This window comes from Zootoca vivipara, chromosome Z1 (genome assembly GCF_965207765.1).
Source record: "Zootoca vivipara chromosome Z1, rZooViv2.hap1.1, whole genome shotgun sequence".
NCBI lineage: Eukaryota > Metazoa > Chordata > Lepidosauria > Squamata > Lacertidae > Zootoca > Zootoca vivipara.
Genome location: NC_142583.1, coordinates 40,256,817 through 40,277,351, shown reverse-complemented (window position 1 = coordinate 40,277,351; position 20,535 = coordinate 40,256,817). Strand labels below are relative to the sequence as shown.

The following is a 20,535-nucleotide window of genomic DNA, read 5'->3' as shown; positions in this document are numbered from 1 at the left end:
GGTTTTGAGCTTGGTGATAAGTTGCAATTCAGCAACTTCTCTTTCCAGTCTATTTCTGAAATTCTTTTGTAGTAAGACAGCTACTTTGAGATCTTGTATAGAATGTCCTGGGAGATTGAAGTGTTCTCTTACTGGTTTCTCTGTCTTGTAATTCCTGATGTCAGATTTATGTCCATTTATCCTTTGGCATAGGGTTTGGCCTGTTTGTCCAATATAGAGAGCTGAAGGGCACTGTTGGCATTTAAAGGCATACACAATGTTAGAGGATGAGCAATTAAATAGTCCTGAGATGGTATGTTGGATGTTGTTGGGGCCAGTAATGGTGTTGGGGCCAGTAATGGTGTCCGGGTGTATGTGGCAGCAAAGTTGGCATCTGGGTTTATTGCAGGCTCTGGTACCAGTGTCCATGTTAAGTCTGGTGGTTGTATTATTGTGGGTGAGGAGTTGTTTAAGATTGGGTGGCTGTCTGTACGCAATGAAAGGTCTTCCTCCCAATGCTTGAGAAAGAGAGCTGTCATTGTCCAGGAGAGGTTGTAGATCTCTGATGATGTGTTGTACTGTTTTAACTTGGGAGCTGTATGTGATAACTAGTGGTGTTCTGTTATTTTCTTTTTTGGTTCTGTCTTGCAGCAGCTTCTCTCTAGGTATCAGTCTGGCTCTGTTGATCTGTTGTTTAACTTCATCAGGTGGATATTTTAGTTCTAAAAAGGTTTGCTGTAGATCTCTTAGGTGAGATTCTCTGTCTGTAGAGTTGGAACAGATGCGGTTGTAACGTAGGGCCTGGCTATATACAATGGATTGTTTGGTATGTTTGGGATGGTAGCTAGAAGCATGTAGATATGTTTGTCGGTCAGTTGGTTTTCGGTATAAGGTGGTGTCTATACGTCCATCCTGTATTTTTATAGTAGTGTCCAAAAAATGTATTTCTTGCATAGATTGGTTCATTGTTAGGTTGATGGTGGGGTGAAAGTAATTGACCTGGAAGGTTTCCAGGGTCTGTTGACCATGTGTCCAGATAATACCATGTGCCTGGGGACTTCTGTTTCAGTGTATCTGAAGAAGTGTGCATGCACACGAAAGCTCATACCAAAATAAAAACTTAGTTGGTCTTTAAGGTGCTGCTGGAAGGAATATTTTTTTATTTTGTACAGGCAACTCCATTTGTGTGTGCTTGTCACGTGTGCAACTGCCGACACACATGCCATTTTCAGCCGTGGAATAGGGTGGAACAGGGCAGGCTTATGTATGCCCCACCAATGTGTGTGATATCCTGAAACGCAACCACTGCACAAACAGGAAGCTGCCTGTAGCTAAAAAGCTTAACTTGCTAGCATCTAGACCAGGCATCCCCAAACTGCGGCCCTCCAGATATTTTGGCCTACAACTCCCATGATCCCTAGCTAACAGGACTAGTGGTCAGGGAAGATGGGAACTGTAGTCCAAAACATCTGGAGGGCCGAAGTTTGGGGGTGCCTGATCTAGACACACAGGGTTTTTTTATTATTAGACACACAGGGTATATTATTATTAAAGGTTTTCTTGGCTTACAAAGAGATGTACAATGTCTCTCATACAAATCAGTTTCATTTGTTGAGATATTGGGAAAGAAAGGGGAAGAGAAGAAGATGGGGGGAGGGTGTATGGGGGGGTGGAGTCGGGTGACAATGTTTCTATTTTGCTTAATATATGTGGGGGGTTTTGTCAGCGTCGCTTGTGTAGGTTCTCTGCTGTTTGCTTGTGTTCCTTTGGTGGTGAGAGATGTTGGGGTTGGCCTCGGATATGGTTGTTCCTTTGTGGTTGCCTGTGGTAGTCTTTGTTTTGTATGTGAGTGGGGTGGGTGAGTGTTTTGGATCAGGTTAGCCATATTGATTTGTATGCTGTTGGTGGATTTTTGTCATTGTCTTGTTGGGCTGTGTGTGTGATAAAGGGGAACCATACTGGGGTGAAGCCGTCTTCTTCTATTTGTCCCCGTGTCAGTTTCAACTTATTGGTTAATTTTTCTAGTAAGGCTGTTTCCCATACTGTTTGGTACCATTGGTCCATGTTTATTTCTGACAGGTCTTTTCAGTGTCTGGTTATGGTATTTCTGGTTGCTGAGAGTAAGTGGGTTATGAGTTCTTTGTGATGCAGGTGGGCATTATTGTCTTGGAAGATGTTTAGCAAGGCCAATTCTGGGGTTATTTCTAATGTTTGCTGGGTTATTTTATATATTTCTCTTATGGTTGTTGACCAGAATAGTTGGATTTTGGGGCACTCCCACCACATGTGGACTAGACACACAGTTTTGACAGCCTTCATGCTGCTGACCGATTACTTTTCAAAAGATGGAATACATATTTTTTCTGTACCATCATTATTGTGTAGTCTTGCAAAAATAACAATTAGAGCAATTAAAATACAATGATGACACCAAGTTCAAGTTCAGGAGAATACTTCTCTAAACAGGTGTGTCTTCAAGAATGCCAATACTGATGGGGCTCCTTGTATTCTGCAAGGAAGGTGTTCAAAAACTGGGGCCAACAGTGAAAAAGCCCTTTTCCTTGTTACCACTAGACAATAATTATCATCTCATGGCAAAACTAACTGGATTTAATTTCCTCTCTAGGCAGTAGAAAGGAGGATTTTTTTTCAGTTCACCTAGTCTAGAGTTGTTTAAGGCTTCAAATGCAAGAAGCAGGATCGTAAAGCTCATTCAGTGGAGTAGACATGATTAGAATTATGCTACAAACACAACCTTCTTAGTCTAGTTACAGGTAGGTAGCCGTGTTGGTCTGGGTCGAAGTAAAATAAAAAAATTCCTTCAGTAGCAACTTAAAGACCAACTAAGTTTTTATTTTGGTATGAGCTTTCGTGTGCATGCACACTTCTTCAGATACAGTGAAAGTGACTCCTATTTCACTGTATCTGAAGAAGTGTGCATGCACACGAAAGCTCATACCAAAATAAAAACTTAGTTGGTCTTTAAGGTGCTACTGAAGGAATTTTTTTATTTTACTTCTTAGTCTATTTCACTTACTTATTTCACTTCAATTAGCACACAATCCATCAAAATGATACAACAAACGGCATACTAATATACTACAGTTAACTTTCTATTTGAGCACCTTCTCCTTTTTGGGGTTTTTAATCTCTCTGGTGCTGCCTTTCTTTGCTTGGAAAAAATTTGCCCTCTATCTTTGGGCATAGCATACCAATTGTATCCTTCAAAGATCCACGTTACATGCATAGGCCACAAATGCATATCAAGCCCATACCATACATGCCAGAAAACCACTTCCGCGCCTGCGCCGGAGGTGGAGTTGTGGGTGCCACGACCTGATCACATCCACGACCTTAGCGATTGGGGCTTTCCTGCCCACATCATTCAAGACCCGACAAATCCTGTCGCCCGGGGGACGTGTCCTGCTTCCTTTGAGCAGGTGAAAGGGCGGGAACCCACCCTCTTTCACCCTGATCACCAGCTGTATCGGTTCACCCGCCCACCCACCCTTTAGGCTAGCTTTGACCTTGCTATGGACTTCAGTTGGTTGCCTTGGTTGGCCAGGGGGCCTGGTAGGACTTTTTCAACTTGGGCTAGCCAAGGGGTTTTTTCCGCCTACCTCGTAGCAATTCGTCACAACTATTGGTTTTGGCAGTTAGACATTGGAAATTGCATTAGAGCTGAGGAGGGTAGGTAGCGCCATCACCTGCCCTGCAAATGGAGGAGTATTCTGTTAAAGGATTCTGGGGGCAGGGCCTGGTCCGAAGCCCGGGAAGGTTAGGGCCATAAGGCATACCCCTAACGGTGACCACAGGAGGAGTTCCGGTTGATGTACATCACTGGGTTCCTTACTGGTGGTTAACTTTTCCCGGACGTCCAACACACGGGTTGGAGTCGGACATAGACGATTAGGGTCCAATGCCTAAGCCGATACCGCTCAACATCCGTAACCAATAAAGTTGTGGCCTTTTCGCCTATTTAAATCTATCAGATGTGTCGAGTGTCTTTATTCTCACAGGGAGGGAGGGACATTGCCACACAACAGTGTAACCACTGACATGCATCACTTGCACAAAAACACAGAAGCCAAAGAAAGAGCTAGATGCAACAAATAACTTTTTTGTAGCTTTTAATTCAGACATTGGCAGAAATAGATTTGCTTGCTAATTACTTCAAACTTTTGGTCCGGTAAAGACATGACTGGGAAGATTAAAGCAAAGCAAGGCTTATAGCAGCCTTAGGAAGTATCTATGTATGGTTGATGAACTGGTTAGTAATTGCAAGCTAAAAATATGCAAAGACCATTAAAAATAGTCTAGCAGCTCAGGAGAAGAACTCTTAAGTTGTTATAACTGTGAACCATGGAACCATTTATCTATCTATTTTATGTATTATTTTATGTATTTTATGTATTATTGGTTTTCTTTTTTCTTTTTTGCTGGTCTATGACCGTAATAAAGATATTATTATTATTATTATTATTATTTATCTATGAAAAAGTTTTATACTCCACCCTTCAATATTATTGCTCCCAGGGTGGCAAACAATAATCAAGTAAGATAAATAAAACATAATTAAGCCAAGAATAAAAAACAGCAAGGGAGTAGAAGAAAAATCAAAAGCAGCAGAATAAAAGCTAAAAGCTCAGTCACATTTTTCAAAGGCCTGCATGAAGCAGGGTATGTATTTGCACAGTGATGAAAAAACATTCCAGGACAAGGCATTCAAGAGTCAAGCACCACCATAAAAAAAGAACTTCCCCTAACAATTCTCTGGACTCACTTGTGAGAATAAGGACATCTAAAGAAATGCCACTTAAGATATCTTAGTGTGCAACAGTTCACACTGAAGAAGGCATCCCTTCCTCAATGTGTCACCCACATTGGCCTATTATTATTATTATTTATGGAGGTGCCAGCATGGGCTGAATTCATGATGAACATGACTTAGGGGGGTATTCAAGTGAGTAGATCCAGTGAAATTAGTGTACTTAAGTTAGTCATGTCCATTACATTCAGTGAATCCACACCCCTCCTGTAGCTCAATGTGTCAGCGCAGCTGGCTGTTAACCAGAAGGTTGGTGGGTTGAGCCCACCCAGGGATGGCTGTGGGGAGAATTTCTGCATTGTAGGAGGTTGGACTAGATGACCCTTCAGGTCCATTCCAACTCTAGGATTCTAGGCTTCCATTATTCTATACTCTAAACACGACTAGTGTTGATTATTATTACCCTTAATTGCTTGGCTAAGACAAACCCAGCACGAGGGCAGTTGATACTACTTCAACTTTCACATTTTGCTTTCCATTAAGGATGACAGAAGTGTCAAATGAAAGAAATGGGATGCAATCAACTGGGGGGGAAATCTTACTCAAAACTTAATTGAAACCAACATGGCACCGACAAGAGAGAAGCCTCCCTGTTCATTTTCAGTGGGGCTTGCCAGGAGAGTTTCCCAAAGGATTGGACCCACTTTTCACAAGAACCCCACTGGATCAGACAAAAGGCCTACTATTTTGCACACAATTAGGTCTCCCACAGTGGCCAACCGGTTCCAAAGAAAGCCCACAAGGAGGATAGGCATGCAATGGCCCTTTCCCACTGTCCTTACCCAGGACTGATATTCAGAAGAATGGTGCTTCTAATCCTGGAGGTAGTATATATGACTAGCATGCCTTAGAATACCATTTGGATCAGAATGCCTTGGGTCAGTCCTAATCAATATTAAAACACAAATCCATACTCCAAGATCAAGTTTTCAGAATTCCCTGATATTTTTTATAACTGCTATTTTTGTGTGGCTCTATGCTGTAATTTTACAAAAACTTAAGATAACTACTGTAGTGATACCTGATCAGTATGCCAGATCTTTATAAATAAAAAGTGTAGCCTGCAACAAAATAGCAGCGAACATTCCTGTTCACAATTCCAGCTAGCCAACCATGCCTTCTTCCCATATACTATATTCTGTTTCCCCTCTTCTATGGTCAGCAAGCATTTCATGCTCACTGAGCTTGCTTGGTTCTCATTGGGCTCATTTTTGGATTTCTCTTGAGTCTTTTCCTTAAATGCTCTTTGGGCTCCTTCAGATGACCTGTTTAGTCACTATTCACCACAATTTGATTGTACAAAGCTTCTACATGTTTTGTCTATATTTGGTTTTTATTGAGCATTCATTCTTATTTTTTTACAGGGCTTGTCATAAGACAATGAGCATTCATCCCAATTTGCTTGCAGGTTGCTGTTGACACATCTTCCCAATAAATAATTCATTCATCTCACACTTTACGTTCCTAACCGTAAAAACTTTTCTTTTTTTTAAAAAAAAAAGTGGATTTGCTGCAGTATTGTGACAGCATTTTAATCCACTTCAATTGCACCAACCTAAAAATATGGGATGTGCTTGAATTCCTCCTGCAAAATATTGACAGTTGGGAGGCATGCTCTGGCTACACAAGGACAGACTGTCCAAAGAACAGAGTTCGCCATCAATAACCATATGGGGAATATATATATTCCTACCCTTCCAGAAAGGCACTCAGGAAAACACATCACAATATTTCTGAGATATATGTTAGGCTAGCAGCGTGTGACTGGGCCAAGGTCATAGAGTGAGCTTCTTGCAGAGCAGTCATTTAAATCCTGGTCCCAGTCCAACACAGAGAACAATGCAACATTCTGGCTCCAAACCAACACTGACCCACCACTGGCTAAATCGTCACAGTGCATCTCTCCAGTGCCCCAAAGCAGGTCTGCCATCTGTGGGACCTGCTGCCACCATTTGTTTAGGATCCACCATTTGTTTAGGACTTCTTGGCTGCTTGATGATACCAAACAAACAAGTAGAAATGAGGCGCTGAAGCTACAATTAGCAACAATTTCACCCGCTTCAGGCAGGTAATTATGGAGACCTCGGGTTGTCCTGCCTGCGAAGCCTCCGCTGATGCTATTGCTGCTGCAGCAGCAGCAAGCAGCTGCCTCCGCCGCCACCCGGGCGTCCTTCTCCCCAGCTACCAAAGGCTTAATTGGTGTTGATCTCTGCGTCTCCCCCCAGAAGGCCCGTCCCCAACGGAGGCAGCGCTGCCGCCGGGAGAAGGGGCGACTCCGCACCGCCCTGCGGCCATGGGGCTGACGGGGATGCGAGACGAGGCCGAGCGGAAAGATGCCTCCTCCTCCTCCTCCCGCCTCTCTTCACGCGGAAGAGAGCACAGCCGGCTCGCGCCGAAGCCTCGCAGCCTTCAAACGCCAACGGCAGAATAACGGCTGAGCCCGAAGGCGGAGGGATGGGGGGAGAGAGAAGGATGGAGGAAGCCGCTTCTGCGAAGGGCTTTCTGAGGAAACCCGCACCCGCCTTCCCGTCGCTCGCGGCTTCGGGACCCTCGCCAAGGCACGGAACCGTGCGCAGGGCTCCCCCCCCACCTACGACCCCCGGAAAGGCCATGCAGCCGTTACCGTCCGCGAAGCACGGTCCCGTCAGAATCTCTCCCCAGCAAAAAGCCCGGCCGCCTGCCAGAGCGCATCACCTCAACTGCCGCGCGCGCATGCGCCTCTCTCCCCGAACCAGAAGGCATCGAAGAAGCAGGTGCTTCGACGCGCGCCGCACCGCTGCCGCGACCAATCGGGCGCCGGCGCTCGGATGGTTCGAAGCCAATCGCGGCGGAGAGTTTCATTCCCGGCAGCGCTAACCCGAGAGCGGATCAGCTCGCCGTTCTTTGCTTAGAGAACGCAACACGTGCGGCCTCCTCCAATCACAGCTCTCGTCATTCCCCTTGTTTAGTGAAGGGTCCTGATGAAGCGCCTGCTCTGTGCCAATCACAGCTCTTGCTAGAAAGAGCTGGTGTCTCTTGACACGTGCGATGTAGTGAAAGATCAGCGTGGGAACGCATCATGCTATGGCAATTTTCAGAGGGAGTCTTATTATATGCCTATTAATATCTGCCTATTATTATATGTCTATTGTAGCAAAACAGCAAAGAATTTCGGGACACCTTGGCTAACATATATTATGCCATACGTGGACTGTTCATCTGTTCTGTCAGCCTACCTATGTTAACATTGGTACTGCCAACACATCCATGTCAATTGTCACTGTAAGTCTTTTGCTTTTATATAACTACTGTATTGCCTACCTGTTTTTTGCATATTCTCTCCGCTCCTTGTCCTCCCATCCCTGCCCTAAACTGTAAGTATATACTTCATGCATCTGATGGATTCTGACCTATAAAAGCGTGTTACAGCCATTTAAACCACATGGCTTCCCTGAAAGAATCATGGGAACTGTATTTTGTTAAGGGTGTTGTGAATTGTGACTGTGAGAAGAAGAGAAGAAGAGTTTGGATTTGATATCCCGCTTTATCACTGCCCGAAGGAGTCTCAAAGCGGCTAACATTCTCCTTTCCCTTCCTTTCCCACAACAAACACTCTGTGAGGTGAGTGGGGCTGAGAGACTTCAGAGAAGTGTGACTAGCCCAAGGTCACCCAGCAGCTGCATGTGGAGGAGCGGAGACATGAACCCAGTTCACCAGATTACGAGTCTACCGCTCTTAACCACTACACCACACTGAGGGGGAAATTATAGTTGTCAGGATTCTCTGCGGGGGAAGCCATGTGCTCTAAATATATGGTGTGGATGTGGCACATCTATACTCAAAGCCGGCCCAATTTAATTCAGCGAGACTTGCTACCAGGTAACTGGGACTGAGAGTGCAGTCTTGGTGTTTTAATGTGCCAAAAGCCTTTTCATTTTTTTTATTTGCTGCTGAAGTCTTCATTAATCCTTTTTAGTGGGATAAATTAGAACAAAAGACTGAAATTGGTTTCTAGTTACCTACCAGTAGCTTATTTTGCACTGATCAAGCCTTAATTCTTTAATCATGTATGTTGCCTGTTGTCACACCTTAAACTGAACTGTACCAACACAAGGCCTTTTGTCTGCAGAGATTGCTTAAGGATCTCCAACTGGGAAACCTATGAATCAGAAACCTAAGAAGATCCCTACTGGATCAGACAGACCAACAGCCCATGTAGTCCAGCATTCTGTTGCAACAGTGAACAATCATACGTCTTTAGGAAATCCATAAGCAGGACACGAATACAATAGTAATCTTCTACAGTTCTTCACAGCAACAGGCATTCTGAGGCATCTCCCCTCTGCTACTGGAGATAATACAGTATGTAGCCATCATAACTAGTAGCCATAGATGGCCTTATTTTCCCATGATTTACTTTGCATTTTTAGATGTCCTTTTTATTCTGTATCTTTTATTATTTGTGCTCAAGATGGTATTGGGGTAGTGATATCGCTTTCCATCCTGTTTCTGCCTGCAATGGGGCAGACTTACTGCTTTGGTTCCAGTCAGTGCATGCCCTGAAGCTTCCTGCTGAAATTATACCATAAATAACCCGGTTGGTTATTGTTTCGCCCCACTTTTGTTAAGGTATTGAGCAAGGGTGCCTCTCCAGACTACAATAATGCTATAAAGTTGGCAAAGAATCACAGAACTAATAAATCGGAATTAGTTGTAGACCATCCAATATAAATCTACCACTAATGGACTGTTCTTGTATTAATGACATGCTGCAGAACACACCTGCAAAAGGCCACAATTCTGGAGGGGCACTTATTCTCCAGCACTTTTAGAAAAGCGACTCACTGCATGTAAAACAATGTATGAAATGCATTACTGCAGAAAATCATGGCCATTTTATACCTTTGTTTGTGATGAATATAATAAAAATGAGTTTTCAAATGCAAACAACACTCAAGAAGGTTAATGTGAGAATGATAAAAATGATGGTAGCAATGGAGATTATACAGTATTGAAATGCTTTAAGTAGAATATAAGAGTTTATATTGCTAACAAAATAGTAATATAGACTTGTTTTTTGGGGGAAACCCAATACGTTTTACAATATTACAGAGATAATTGCATTCTATATATGTATGGAGAAATAGCCTCTATAAAAAGTAATATGGAGTTTGTATTCTTGCAGTTATAAATTAGACTGTGTTTGTGTTTGAAATAAATTGCAATTTTGGCTTAAAATAGTGGTCAATACTCAAAAGGGCATTAGTAAAAATATATTATAGAATTAATATCATATGATAATCTATCAGAACCACATGCATACTTATATAAGACTGCTTCCTGGTACCCTCACACCCATAAATGTTTTGTGTGCTTTATATACCAAAATGTAAATAAAAGTGTATTCAAACCAATTTATTAAACTAGTGGCGTCTAAAATTGCTCCATAGGGGAAAAAAATTTTGCTCCTGGATTTTGATTTTGTAATCTTTAGTGGACCAGCTCACATTGTTATTGCATTGTGAAATCAAGAACAAGAATGTAGCATTTAAAACCCAAGATTTTAACATGAATTGCCATAATCAAATTTGCAGGCTGCTATGCATACTTCCTCCTATGTTTTCAATTTGGACTGTCATTATTATAGCAAACGGGTTCATCAAATGATACTTTTTTTCACCCTAAAATGTCACCTGAAGGTTCTTTAACAAAAGAACCTTAATGTTTCTTTGAAATTATAGGCTTTGTGATGTGAGGTAAATTTTGGGGAGAACCAAAGAGACAGCTACTGTTTGGAGCAAGCTTTATAAGTTGACTAATACATGAAAGATGCAGTTGCTTTATTTGGGAACCTGATGCAGTATTAGTAGCTGTGCTGTCTGCCTAAAGAGCGCATTTGCCTCTACTAACTTCTGCTTGTGTATTTTTTTGATAAAATGTTTTTTTAAAAACACCATATGTCTCTAGTGCTCTCCCATCCAAAGGAAATTAAATCCTGTATTTCTGTGCCTTAAGCTTATCATCTGAAGTGTGGTGTGCATAATAACACACTCCAAATGAACTCGGAGGAAATGAGGGCTTCCCCTGCTGCCCATGGAGCACCAGTAAAATTGCCTTCCCCTTATTTTTAGCTAGTGTATCGTTCCATTCAACATCCTCATCCGTATAGCACTACAGTGTAACCATGGAGTAAGTTGCTATGGAAAAACTACTCACTTGCCACTGTGGGTAGAGAAAGGAATGTCCTTGTGCAACCTCAATAGCAAGAATCTGTATCTCCCCATCTACACACCACAGAGAGTTAGCTTCATGGTCTCCAGAGCTTTACATGCTCCATCCTTGCCTCCACTCCATGTGTTTAATGACCATTTGTTTGCGCTGTGCCAGATTATATGTCATGAAGCAGTTCCTTTTGCATTAGTTGCTTACAATATTTTCGTTTTGGATTTCCTTTTAAAAAACAACAACACTTCCGCCATGCAGGACTTGTGATAAAGAGGGAAAGGAAGGTGTGTTGTTGCACTGAATGTAACTCTCCAACAAAGCATAGAACTAATCTTACACAGTGTGCAAATTTGTTTTATTTATTTAGAAACATTATAAACCACTTAATCAAAATATCTCTAATCTGTTCTGCATATCAACACTATAAAATAATTATAAATAATACACAGATAAAAATCAGCAAAAATTGAAATAAAATATTTAATACAGATCTGGATAGGGTCATTTAAATAAATAAATAAATAACAGTCTAATCAGGGTATCTGCCTAATGTTAGCAGTCAGGGAATTCCAAAGCATAGCTGTTGCCATACTGAATGATCAGCTCCCAACAAATGTGGAACTATTATCATACAGCATTTGTAAAAAATGCAAGCTCCGTAGATCAAAGCTGTTGAACTGACACATAATGGGATGAGGCAATCCTTTTAGGCAACTGATTCTAAGCTGTTAAGGGTTTTAAATACTAATAGTAAAACGCTGAATTTGACCTGGTAGCCAATTGGCAAGCTTGGCATATCTTTTGAGCCGAGGTGTAATATGCGGGTAGGATCTCCTGCCAGCAATCAGGCTGCAGCATTTTTCACTAACTACCATTTCTGCAGCAAATGCAAGTCCCAGATACATTGTAGTAATCCAATACTGAAGCTTCCAATTAAAATATTTTTTTTAAAAATCTTAATTTATCAATATATAAAGTGATAGTACCAGTTCACAGAGATGTGGAATTAATTTCTACCCCCCCCCGTGCTTTATTTTTTCACAGCCAATTTTCCGTTTCATAAGTTCATTAGAAACAATGAATCGATGCCAAATGCAAATACAATATTATGCAAACTTGCCAGTTTCAAAGTTTTTAGCTGTGCTTAATAGATACTTGTAAAATAATCATGCTAAATTATATCCAGTACAAACTGAACAATTTCAAATGCTTATTTCCAGTTCAAAATTTTCTAGAAAACTCACATCCCTGCAGCTCAACACAGTAACAACACTGTACATCTTACTAGAAAAGTTAGAAGTATTTTAACCTTTTTTTTAACCTTATGAGCTGCCATTTCTCTTTAAAGCTTTTCTAAACTCTGAATAACCCCAAATGCATAACAGTTCTGGAACATTATCGAGTGGGTTTAAGTAAGGGCATCTAGGCGGACCCATCAGCCCAAGAGAATGGGGGTACCTTGCTCTACAGGTATGTTTAAGATATGCTATCCTCAAACTCTCCTGCAAGGATGCCTTTTCCTGGAGGTGGGAGGAGACTAGAAGTCTAAAAAATGCTGGTGACAGCCTATGAAGTCCTAAGGCACAGGCTGTGTATTCCTTACCAACTTAAAATGCAGGCAGTTTATTCTTGTTCTCAATTCAAATTGAAACTGGTTTGGGGGGGGGGAACACATCAAAACACAATATTTTATTAAAAAAACAAACTACAGAGGATTGTGGCTAATGTAGTATGTATACCACTTCCCAAATCAGCAGAGAGAATATACTGGATGCAAAGCTAATGGGAAGGTGCACACAGCCATTGCCCAGAGGAGCCGGTTTGCAAGACAACACAACACCCTGTTGTACAATGAGGTCTCCGAGCTCTAGGATGCTCTGCCTAGGGATACTTGACCGGCACCAACTTTGTTATCAGATGAAAGAAGTTTTATTCTTCTGTAATTTTATTATAGGGGTATTTAACTCTTTTTTTGATGGATGGCTGCATTCACCCTTAGCCAACTCTCAGGGTTACCAAATGCCAGCAGTGAAGGTAGGCCAAAGTCAGTGTGGTCATCTGACACACTCATGTGCACACACACACACACAAACAAACAAACAAACAAACAGGACACACAAACAAACAGGACACACATAGGCAAGCACATAGCCTCCCTTCTTAACTGATCAGTGAAGAACAGCTAAGGGGCCAACTGCATCCTCTACTAATCAAATGATCATTTGATGACCAGGGAGGGGAGAATTTGTATCCCAATCAAGGTGCCAACCCCATTATTCTATCTACTTTTTCTTTTGTCACCACTGCCATAATCTGTGGACTTGGTGGTGGCAGGGGCGTGGGAGGTTGTTCTGGGAGCTGGATCAGGCTCCTGATATTTAATGGACAATTTTCCTGATTATTTTTGCTATGTGTCTTGTTTAGTCTTGATTTGTGGTTATCTGTTTTTAATATTTTATTAATCTCTTGATTCAGTGTTAAGTGACTGTGTTTTTAAAATGGTTTTTGGTTAGTTGCCCACCAATTGCCCACAAAGGACCAGTTATGAGGTGATAACTTTGCTAAGTTTTGCATATGTACTGTATAAAAAGTTATTCCTGAGTAATATATTCAGAGTTGAATTAAACACATTGCAGACTATAAAGGCACTTGGTTGTGTGTGTGTTTACAGAATTTCTTCAGTTTTTCATTTTATTTTAAACCTTTTCTGAGTCGTGGACATATGATTCAGCATAGATGCAAGGCACAAGAGTGAATGATTTCATCTTTTGCCATATCGTATGCAACCACAGTGAAAATACAAAAGTTCTAGTGAATCTTCATATGAAATAAAAACATCAAGGTATTCAAACTTGTTTTTAAAAAAACTTCAAAGGGGGCAATCCTACTCTGGAATTATGTTGACTGAGGAGCTTTAGGATTTGGCAGAAGAACCAGGGCACCAGTGCAATACCAGCTGCATTGCTGGCATGACAATAACACTGGTGGAACACTTGGCCAGCAGAGCTGTTCTACCAGTAATGATCTTAATAATCATATTAAATTTATTACCCACCCTAAGGTCGCAGGGTGGCTTACAGCAATTAAAACACAATATTAAAGAAAATTTAGAACAACTGTCAGCCACAGAAATAGGGTAAGTCCAAATATACATATACAGCGGGTGTCAAAAGCCAGGGTAAAAAAGCTTATCAGTATTCACAAAAAATGCAAAATGGAGGTACCTGGTGCATCTCTGTGGCAAGGGAGTTCCACAGCTTAGGGGCTGCCACAGAGAATACCCTGTCTTGGACTGCTGCCACCAGCGTTTCTGAGGGTGGTAGAACAACCAAGGAGTTCCCTTCTGCTGATATTAACACTTGAGAGAGTGTGCAGGAGAGGAGGGGGCCTTTGGGGTATTTGGGGCCTGAGTTATTTAGAGCTTTAAAGACTAACATGAGCACCTTGAATTGGGCCTAGAAATGAACTGGCAACCAGTGCAGCTATTTTAAAAATGGGGATTAGTTGAGACCTGTCTTTTCAGGATTCAGCTTCAGTTTACTGGCCAAATGCAGCCCACCACTGCCTTCAGATTCAGATGCAACAGAGAGAGAGAGAGAGAGAGAGAGAGAGAGAGAGAGAGAACTGGATGTCATCCGCATATTGATGACACTTCATTCCAAACACCTGATGACAGCTCCCAGGGGCTTCATATAAATGTGAATTGACATAGGGTACAAGATGGAACCCTGCAGAGCATGACAGGACAATCCCATGACACTGAACAGTAGTCTTCCATGCCTTTCTGGAAATGGCCCTGGAGGTAAGAGTGAACCTCCATCTTTCTAAAAGGCTCCAGAAGAATACCATAATCAGCAGTATTGACAGCTGTCAAGAGATCAAGGAGAACGAGGGGGGTCACATTTGCCCCCCCCATCTCTTTCCTAACAAATATAATCAACTAGAGTGACCAAGACAGTTTTGGTGCCATGACCAAACCTAATGCCAAACTGGAACAGATCCAAGTAATCAGTGAGGCAAGAACCTTGATGGGACCACTAGTCATATCAGCTTGAAAATCTTCCAGAGCATTCAGGACTCCATCATTCTCCTGATGGAGACCAACTTGGTGGGTCCCCCACCCTTGCAGAATAGCTGCATTCAGCCCAAAACTCACCAGAGAATGGTCTGTCCATGATAACAGACTCACAGTGGGCCCTCCAATCAGCAAAATATTACTAATCCACTCTATGGCAATGACAAGGCCGAGGGCATGTCCAGCCACATAGCTTGGGGCATTGATATACTGAGACAGCTCCATGGTTGACAGATATGAGGCAGTTTCAGCATGGATACTGAAATCCCCAAATGCTATTGTGAAGGGGTTCTCCAACACTGCACCCGAGGCTTCTGCTGCCAACTTGGTTAGGGAGGTTGTAGAGCAGCACGGTGGAGGGCACACTAGCAACATCCTGGTTCTGTATTTCTGGCCCAACACCATGAACCATCCTGTGGATCGGTCTGCTGATGAAGGTGATTGAATTCTTATGGACAATTAAAATTCCCATGTGCTGCCTCACCCTCTCTCATCTGGAATGGTGCTGCGCCAAGAACCTGGGCGGACACAGCTGGGCTAGCATAGGGCCTAGCCCATCATCCCAAGGTTACATGCCAAACCTGTTCCCTCATTCACAATCAAATTGCAAATCATCAATGTTTTATTCGGGGAAGCCCTGGCATTGAGCAACACTAAACAGGGTTAAGATGTGGATGGGATATAGAAGAAGTGCACACTGATGGCAAATCCTATGCCCCACCCCCAAGCAAGGCCACACCCCAGTCCCTGATCAGGCACAGGAAATTTCCCTCCCACTGACTTGCGTTAGGTGTGGAAAATATATTGGAAAAAGCTGTCCCATGTTGACAGCAGCCACACCCCTATCGCCCTGATAGAACATCAGATAGATGTAACTCAGCACCCTATCACACCACACCAACATCAACAAGTAAAATGTAGCATGGGGCTACATTTGCCTTAGGTTGTGCATGCACAGAGCTCTGGAGGGAAAAGCCTGGTGATGGGAAACAAGGGGAAAGGGCATTTTGCACGGAAAAAGGAGCACTTTAAATAATAATCTGATAATTTACTTCCCCCCACCCAAGCCCTTTGTGGGGTAAACAGTAGCTCCTTTCAGGCAATTCAGACTAGGAAAACAGCAGAGGAAAAAGCTGAAAAACCCTCTCCCAGGACTACTGCTTCAATCTGTCTTTGAGTGCCTCCTTCCCAGATGTGACTGCTGTAATGAAAAAATAAATAAAAATGTTGGGAGATCTGATTATGAAACTTCCACATCACATACAGTCCATTTGGGAGGGCTTTAGTTAGGAAGGAAACTGGGTTGCTTTGGGTCACTGCATCTCTTACATCAAAGGGCTGCTGTGAAGATAAAGTTAAAGAATTCCAGTTCCATTACCTGAGCTACTTGCTAGGGATAAAAGGGATCAAATAAATAAAGATTTTTTTAAAAAAAAAATCCTTCAGCTGTAATAGGACTTTAAAGGTATGTCGTTTTGGCAATATCATGGCCTATGGGTTGTTGTTGTTTTTTAAAAAAAAAGGTGTATTGCTAATCTACTGTACAATAAATTAACATGTGGTATTTACAGTGCAATCCTATGGGTTTTTAATACCCTGAATGTGTGGATAGGACTGCATCCTTATTTGTTTAAGCTATTGAAAGTATTTTTATTTACAAAGGGCCTGTTGGTAATATATTATCAGTATTTCAAAAAAAGAAAGAAAAAGATTTAATGTAGCATTATCCCCTCTCTTACTACACTGTACAGTGTTAGGAAGGAGATTACATTTTATAGTTGACAGTTTTGCTGCTACCACTAGATGGCCTTGTTTCCATGTAGCATTCAAGATTTTCATATTCTCAAAGAAGTATTTTTTTCTTATTCTCGTCCAACTGCATCATTATGAATATCTACATAAAAAGAGATGAGAATTTATTGGTCAACATTTATGGAATACTGAGAACATTTATCTTCGTTTGTTTGCTTATAACATCTTTACATAATTTGCAGTTGTTTCCTCCAAATCTCTCAGTAAGATATTCTGTAGGTAGAATTCTGTACCGGTAGGTCAAATATTACAGACCAATCAGTATCAACAATTCTGTCAGAAGATGTTGCAAAATAAAACACCAGAAGAATTAACAGTAAAACCAAAGCTTTGGAAGTACTTTGGAAGACATTTCCCAGCTAAATGGCATGTGGAATTTTTAAAAATGGAAAGCGCACAACCATCTCCCTTTTATGCAATCTTCCATTTACTAATTCAGAATGCTACTGAATGGGAAAACAGGAAAATTCTAAAATGTCTCCACACTTCTAAACTCATTAATTGCAAAGGCTCTTCTCCTACACCTGACATAAAAGGCCTTCTTGCAAACTATTGCACTTGGACTTACATATGAGAGTGCTTAAAGAGCAATTCTAATATAGGAGGGAACTGAACTGGCAAATGTTATGCTATTTCCAAAGCTCTGATGGTTTAAGGCTGGTCCATACCCTCCAACTCCCGGATTGAAAAATCCGGGATCAGCAGTGGCGCGGCAGCAGAAGTCACTTGTCCGCATGTCCAGACATGCATAGAAGCGACTTCCGGTGCCGGCACTGCCCGATTTCCAGTACCCAGACATGGGCAGAGCGGCACCGGAAGTCGCTTCTACGCATGTCCAGCCAGGAGCCGGGACATGGCCGCCAATGGGATATTAATCAATTCGGGATGACAGCGGGAAATGGTAACAAAATACGGGGGTTTCCCACGAAAAGCGGGAGACTTGGCAGCTAGGAGCTGGTCAGAGAAACTGGTGGTGATTCCCCCCCCCCTTTTCTTTTTTCCCCATTTGCTAAATTCACCTCATTGGTTTTGATCGGTGCGGGGGGTGGGGAGAATGAACTATGCTCAGTTAGGGAGATGGCTGTGTGGGGGTAGCCAGGATTTGGGAGGGGCAGGCCTTTTGTTAGGAGCGGCAGAACCTCAGCTTGCTATGTATTTTTATTGATTGGGGGGCAGCTCTCCATGCCCCCCGGCTACGCCCATGGATGGCTGCTTTGATGGCTTCAGACTCTTTCAGTTGCTGTCAATGGACTGCCCGGTGCAGTTGCTTGCCAAATAGCTGGGTTTTCAAGGACTTCAGCAGGTGGGGTGATGGAGCCTACCTGCATGGTCCCACCCGCTCCTCCCCTCTATGTACTCAGCAACTGGGGCTTTACTTTCGTCTCTTCAATCCCTGCTCAATATGAGCAATTCAAAGAAACCTATGCCACCTCCATGTTTGCACAGTTAATGGGTGCAATCCTGGGTTTCTAGGGGGAACTGAGGGTCTTTGGCTCTCATGATCCCTAGGCGGCCTCTGACACGACACTGTCCCTAGAATGCCCCATTTCAGAACCTACCAACTGTGGAAACACCACTGACAGTAAATTATAACTGCTGAATTATTTGTAGTTGTACTGAGGCTTTGCAGGCACAGGTGCCTCGTCATCAGAGCTCCTCTCCCCTGGCAGAGGGGTATTTCTGCTCCATCTTAACCCCTTCCAACTAACAGATCTGAGCTTAGGAGTGCTCTGTTAATTATCTTTTGACTAGTTCTTTATTCCTACATGCTTACCTCACTCAGTAACAACCACGTAGGAGAACTAGAATGGATAGATAAACGAAGAGCTTTTATATTTCCTAAGTTTGGGTTGACGGTGCCATCTGCTATTCCATTTTTGAATGTGCCTATATGTGAATGAAAACATTATTTTTGGTATATGCTGTAATAAACTTGTTTTCCCAGAATAGTAAAAAAAATAATAATCTTATTTTATATTTACATTATATTACATCAAATAAGGTACAAAGTTAAATAAATTAATATTGCATTTTTTTACGTCTTAATGGGACATCAATGAAGTGGGTATAAAAAGGTAAAGGGACCCCTGACCATTAGGTCCAGTCATAACTACTCTGGGATTGCATGCTCATCTCGCATTATTGGCTGAGGGAGCCAGCATACAGCTTTCAGGTCATGTGGCCAGCATGACTAAGCCGCTTCTGGCGAACCAGAGCAGCACACGGAAACGCTGTATACCTTCTGTAAGGGACAAAGGGTACAGAAGCCCCCCTCCCATCCTGAGGAGTAGTAGCTCCTCCCCCAGCACCAGCGTCAGCGGCGAAGGGGAAGAGTCCAGTGGGGAAGGAGGAAGTAGGGGACAGGGCTCCGGCAGGATGGCGGAGCCTCTGCTGTGAGGTAGACAGGGAGAGAGAGAGAGGGAAGAGGGGGAGAAGGAAAACATGGAAAGGAGAGCCTGCCTCCCTCCGGTTCCGGAATTACGCCGCCGGAAACGGGGGAGGAGATTTGGAATCTCTTATGTTGGAAGAAAACGCGGGAATCTCCATTCCAGGGTTCTGTGTGAGACTGAAAACATGTATCCTGTACAGCTCTAACACTGTAAATAGCCTGCACATAATAAAAGCATGAAAAGGCAACGGTGTGGAGAATCGTTACTCTAGAGTAGTCACAACGCACCTTCTGTAACACCTTCCCACTGTAGCGGTACCTATTTATCTACTTGCACTTTGACGTGCTTTCAAATTGCTAGGTTGGCAGGAGCTGGGACCGAGCAACGGGAGCTCACCCCGTCACGGGGATTCGAACCGCTGACCATCTGATCGACAAGCTCTAGGCTCTGTGGTTTAACCCACAGTGCTACCCGTGTCCCGGATTAAGTGAGTATACTATCATATTAAAATAGAAACTTTGTGCATATCTTTGTAATGTTAAAACTGTGCAATGCAAACCTGTGACTTTTGTTTCCAATTCATGATCCTGCATAGCAGTTTGAAAAAAAGGTGTTATTTCCTTGCTCCAGGTTGTAGCCAGTGGTGGCTTTGCCTTTGTGGAAAGTGCTTTGGCACATGCAATTTTCAACAATTAGGACATCCAAGTTTCAACAATCCCCTCAACCCAAATGGGCTCTTTGTATCCCTGCTCCTCAACAAAGGTGCTCCTGAGGGTGGAGGGACCTTCCAGAACAGAATGATATATGACACAGAACGAAAGCTTACAGGGTGGAGCAGGTATCAGAGAAAATCAGGTGCCCCTAATTTATCTCTTTCGACTAAGGCAAAGTCACGAGTAGATGCAATTTTCAGTCCCCCAAAGATAGCCTTTTACAGGCTGGGATGAGGCCACACCCTTTCTTTGATGAGGCCATGTTCTTTACCATAGGTGCAGCCCACAGCCAAACATGCTAAGGACACTGATAGGAGAACAGACCATTATGGTTAGAAGTTAGACTGAAGCGATGTGCACACTTGCACAGTAATGCACACTTGACATGACTTTGTCATATAGACCAGAGTAGGCTATGCAATAAGTGAGATGAAATTCTGTCTCTGCCATGCAGTCACTGGGTGGCAGGGCAGTAGCATTCACACATCAGGCCCCCCTAATGTTCCAACACTAAACACAATCTTGCTACCCCTT

The 20,535-nt window shown here is 42.7% G+C and overlaps 2 protein-coding genes across 4 annotated transcripts in view; both read right to left on the bottom strand.

Moving 5' to 3' along the window:
• Nucleotides 1–7,513, bottom strand: part of CLGN (calmegin) — a 38,017-nt gene extending 30,504 nt beyond the window's left edge. Inside the window, exon 1 of the mRNA XM_035112363.3 lies at nucleotides 7,431–7,513. The gene's annotated coding sequence lies outside the window, so the exon portion shown is untranslated. The remainder of the gene's footprint in view (nucleotides 1–7,430) is intronic.
• Nucleotides 7,514–13,675: 6,162 nt separating this feature from the next.
• MGAT4D (MGAT4 family member D) overlaps nucleotides 13,676–20,535 on the bottom strand; it is a 51,395-nt gene continuing 44,535 nt past the window's right edge. For 2 of the 3 annotated variants that reach the window (XM_060278612.2, XM_060278613.2), the window contains exons 14-15: nucleotides 18,673–18,785; nucleotides 13,676–16,980 (exon numbers count right to left, since the gene is read on the bottom strand). In XM_060278612.2, the coding sequence (XP_060134595.1) occupies nucleotides 16,930–16,980; nucleotides 18,673–18,785 (164 nt within the window). In that variant the 3' untranslated portion in view covers nucleotides 13,676–16,929. The remainder of the gene's footprint in view (nucleotides 16,981–18,672; nucleotides 18,786–20,535) is intronic. The other variant, XM_088661101.1, reaches the window with a different exon arrangement.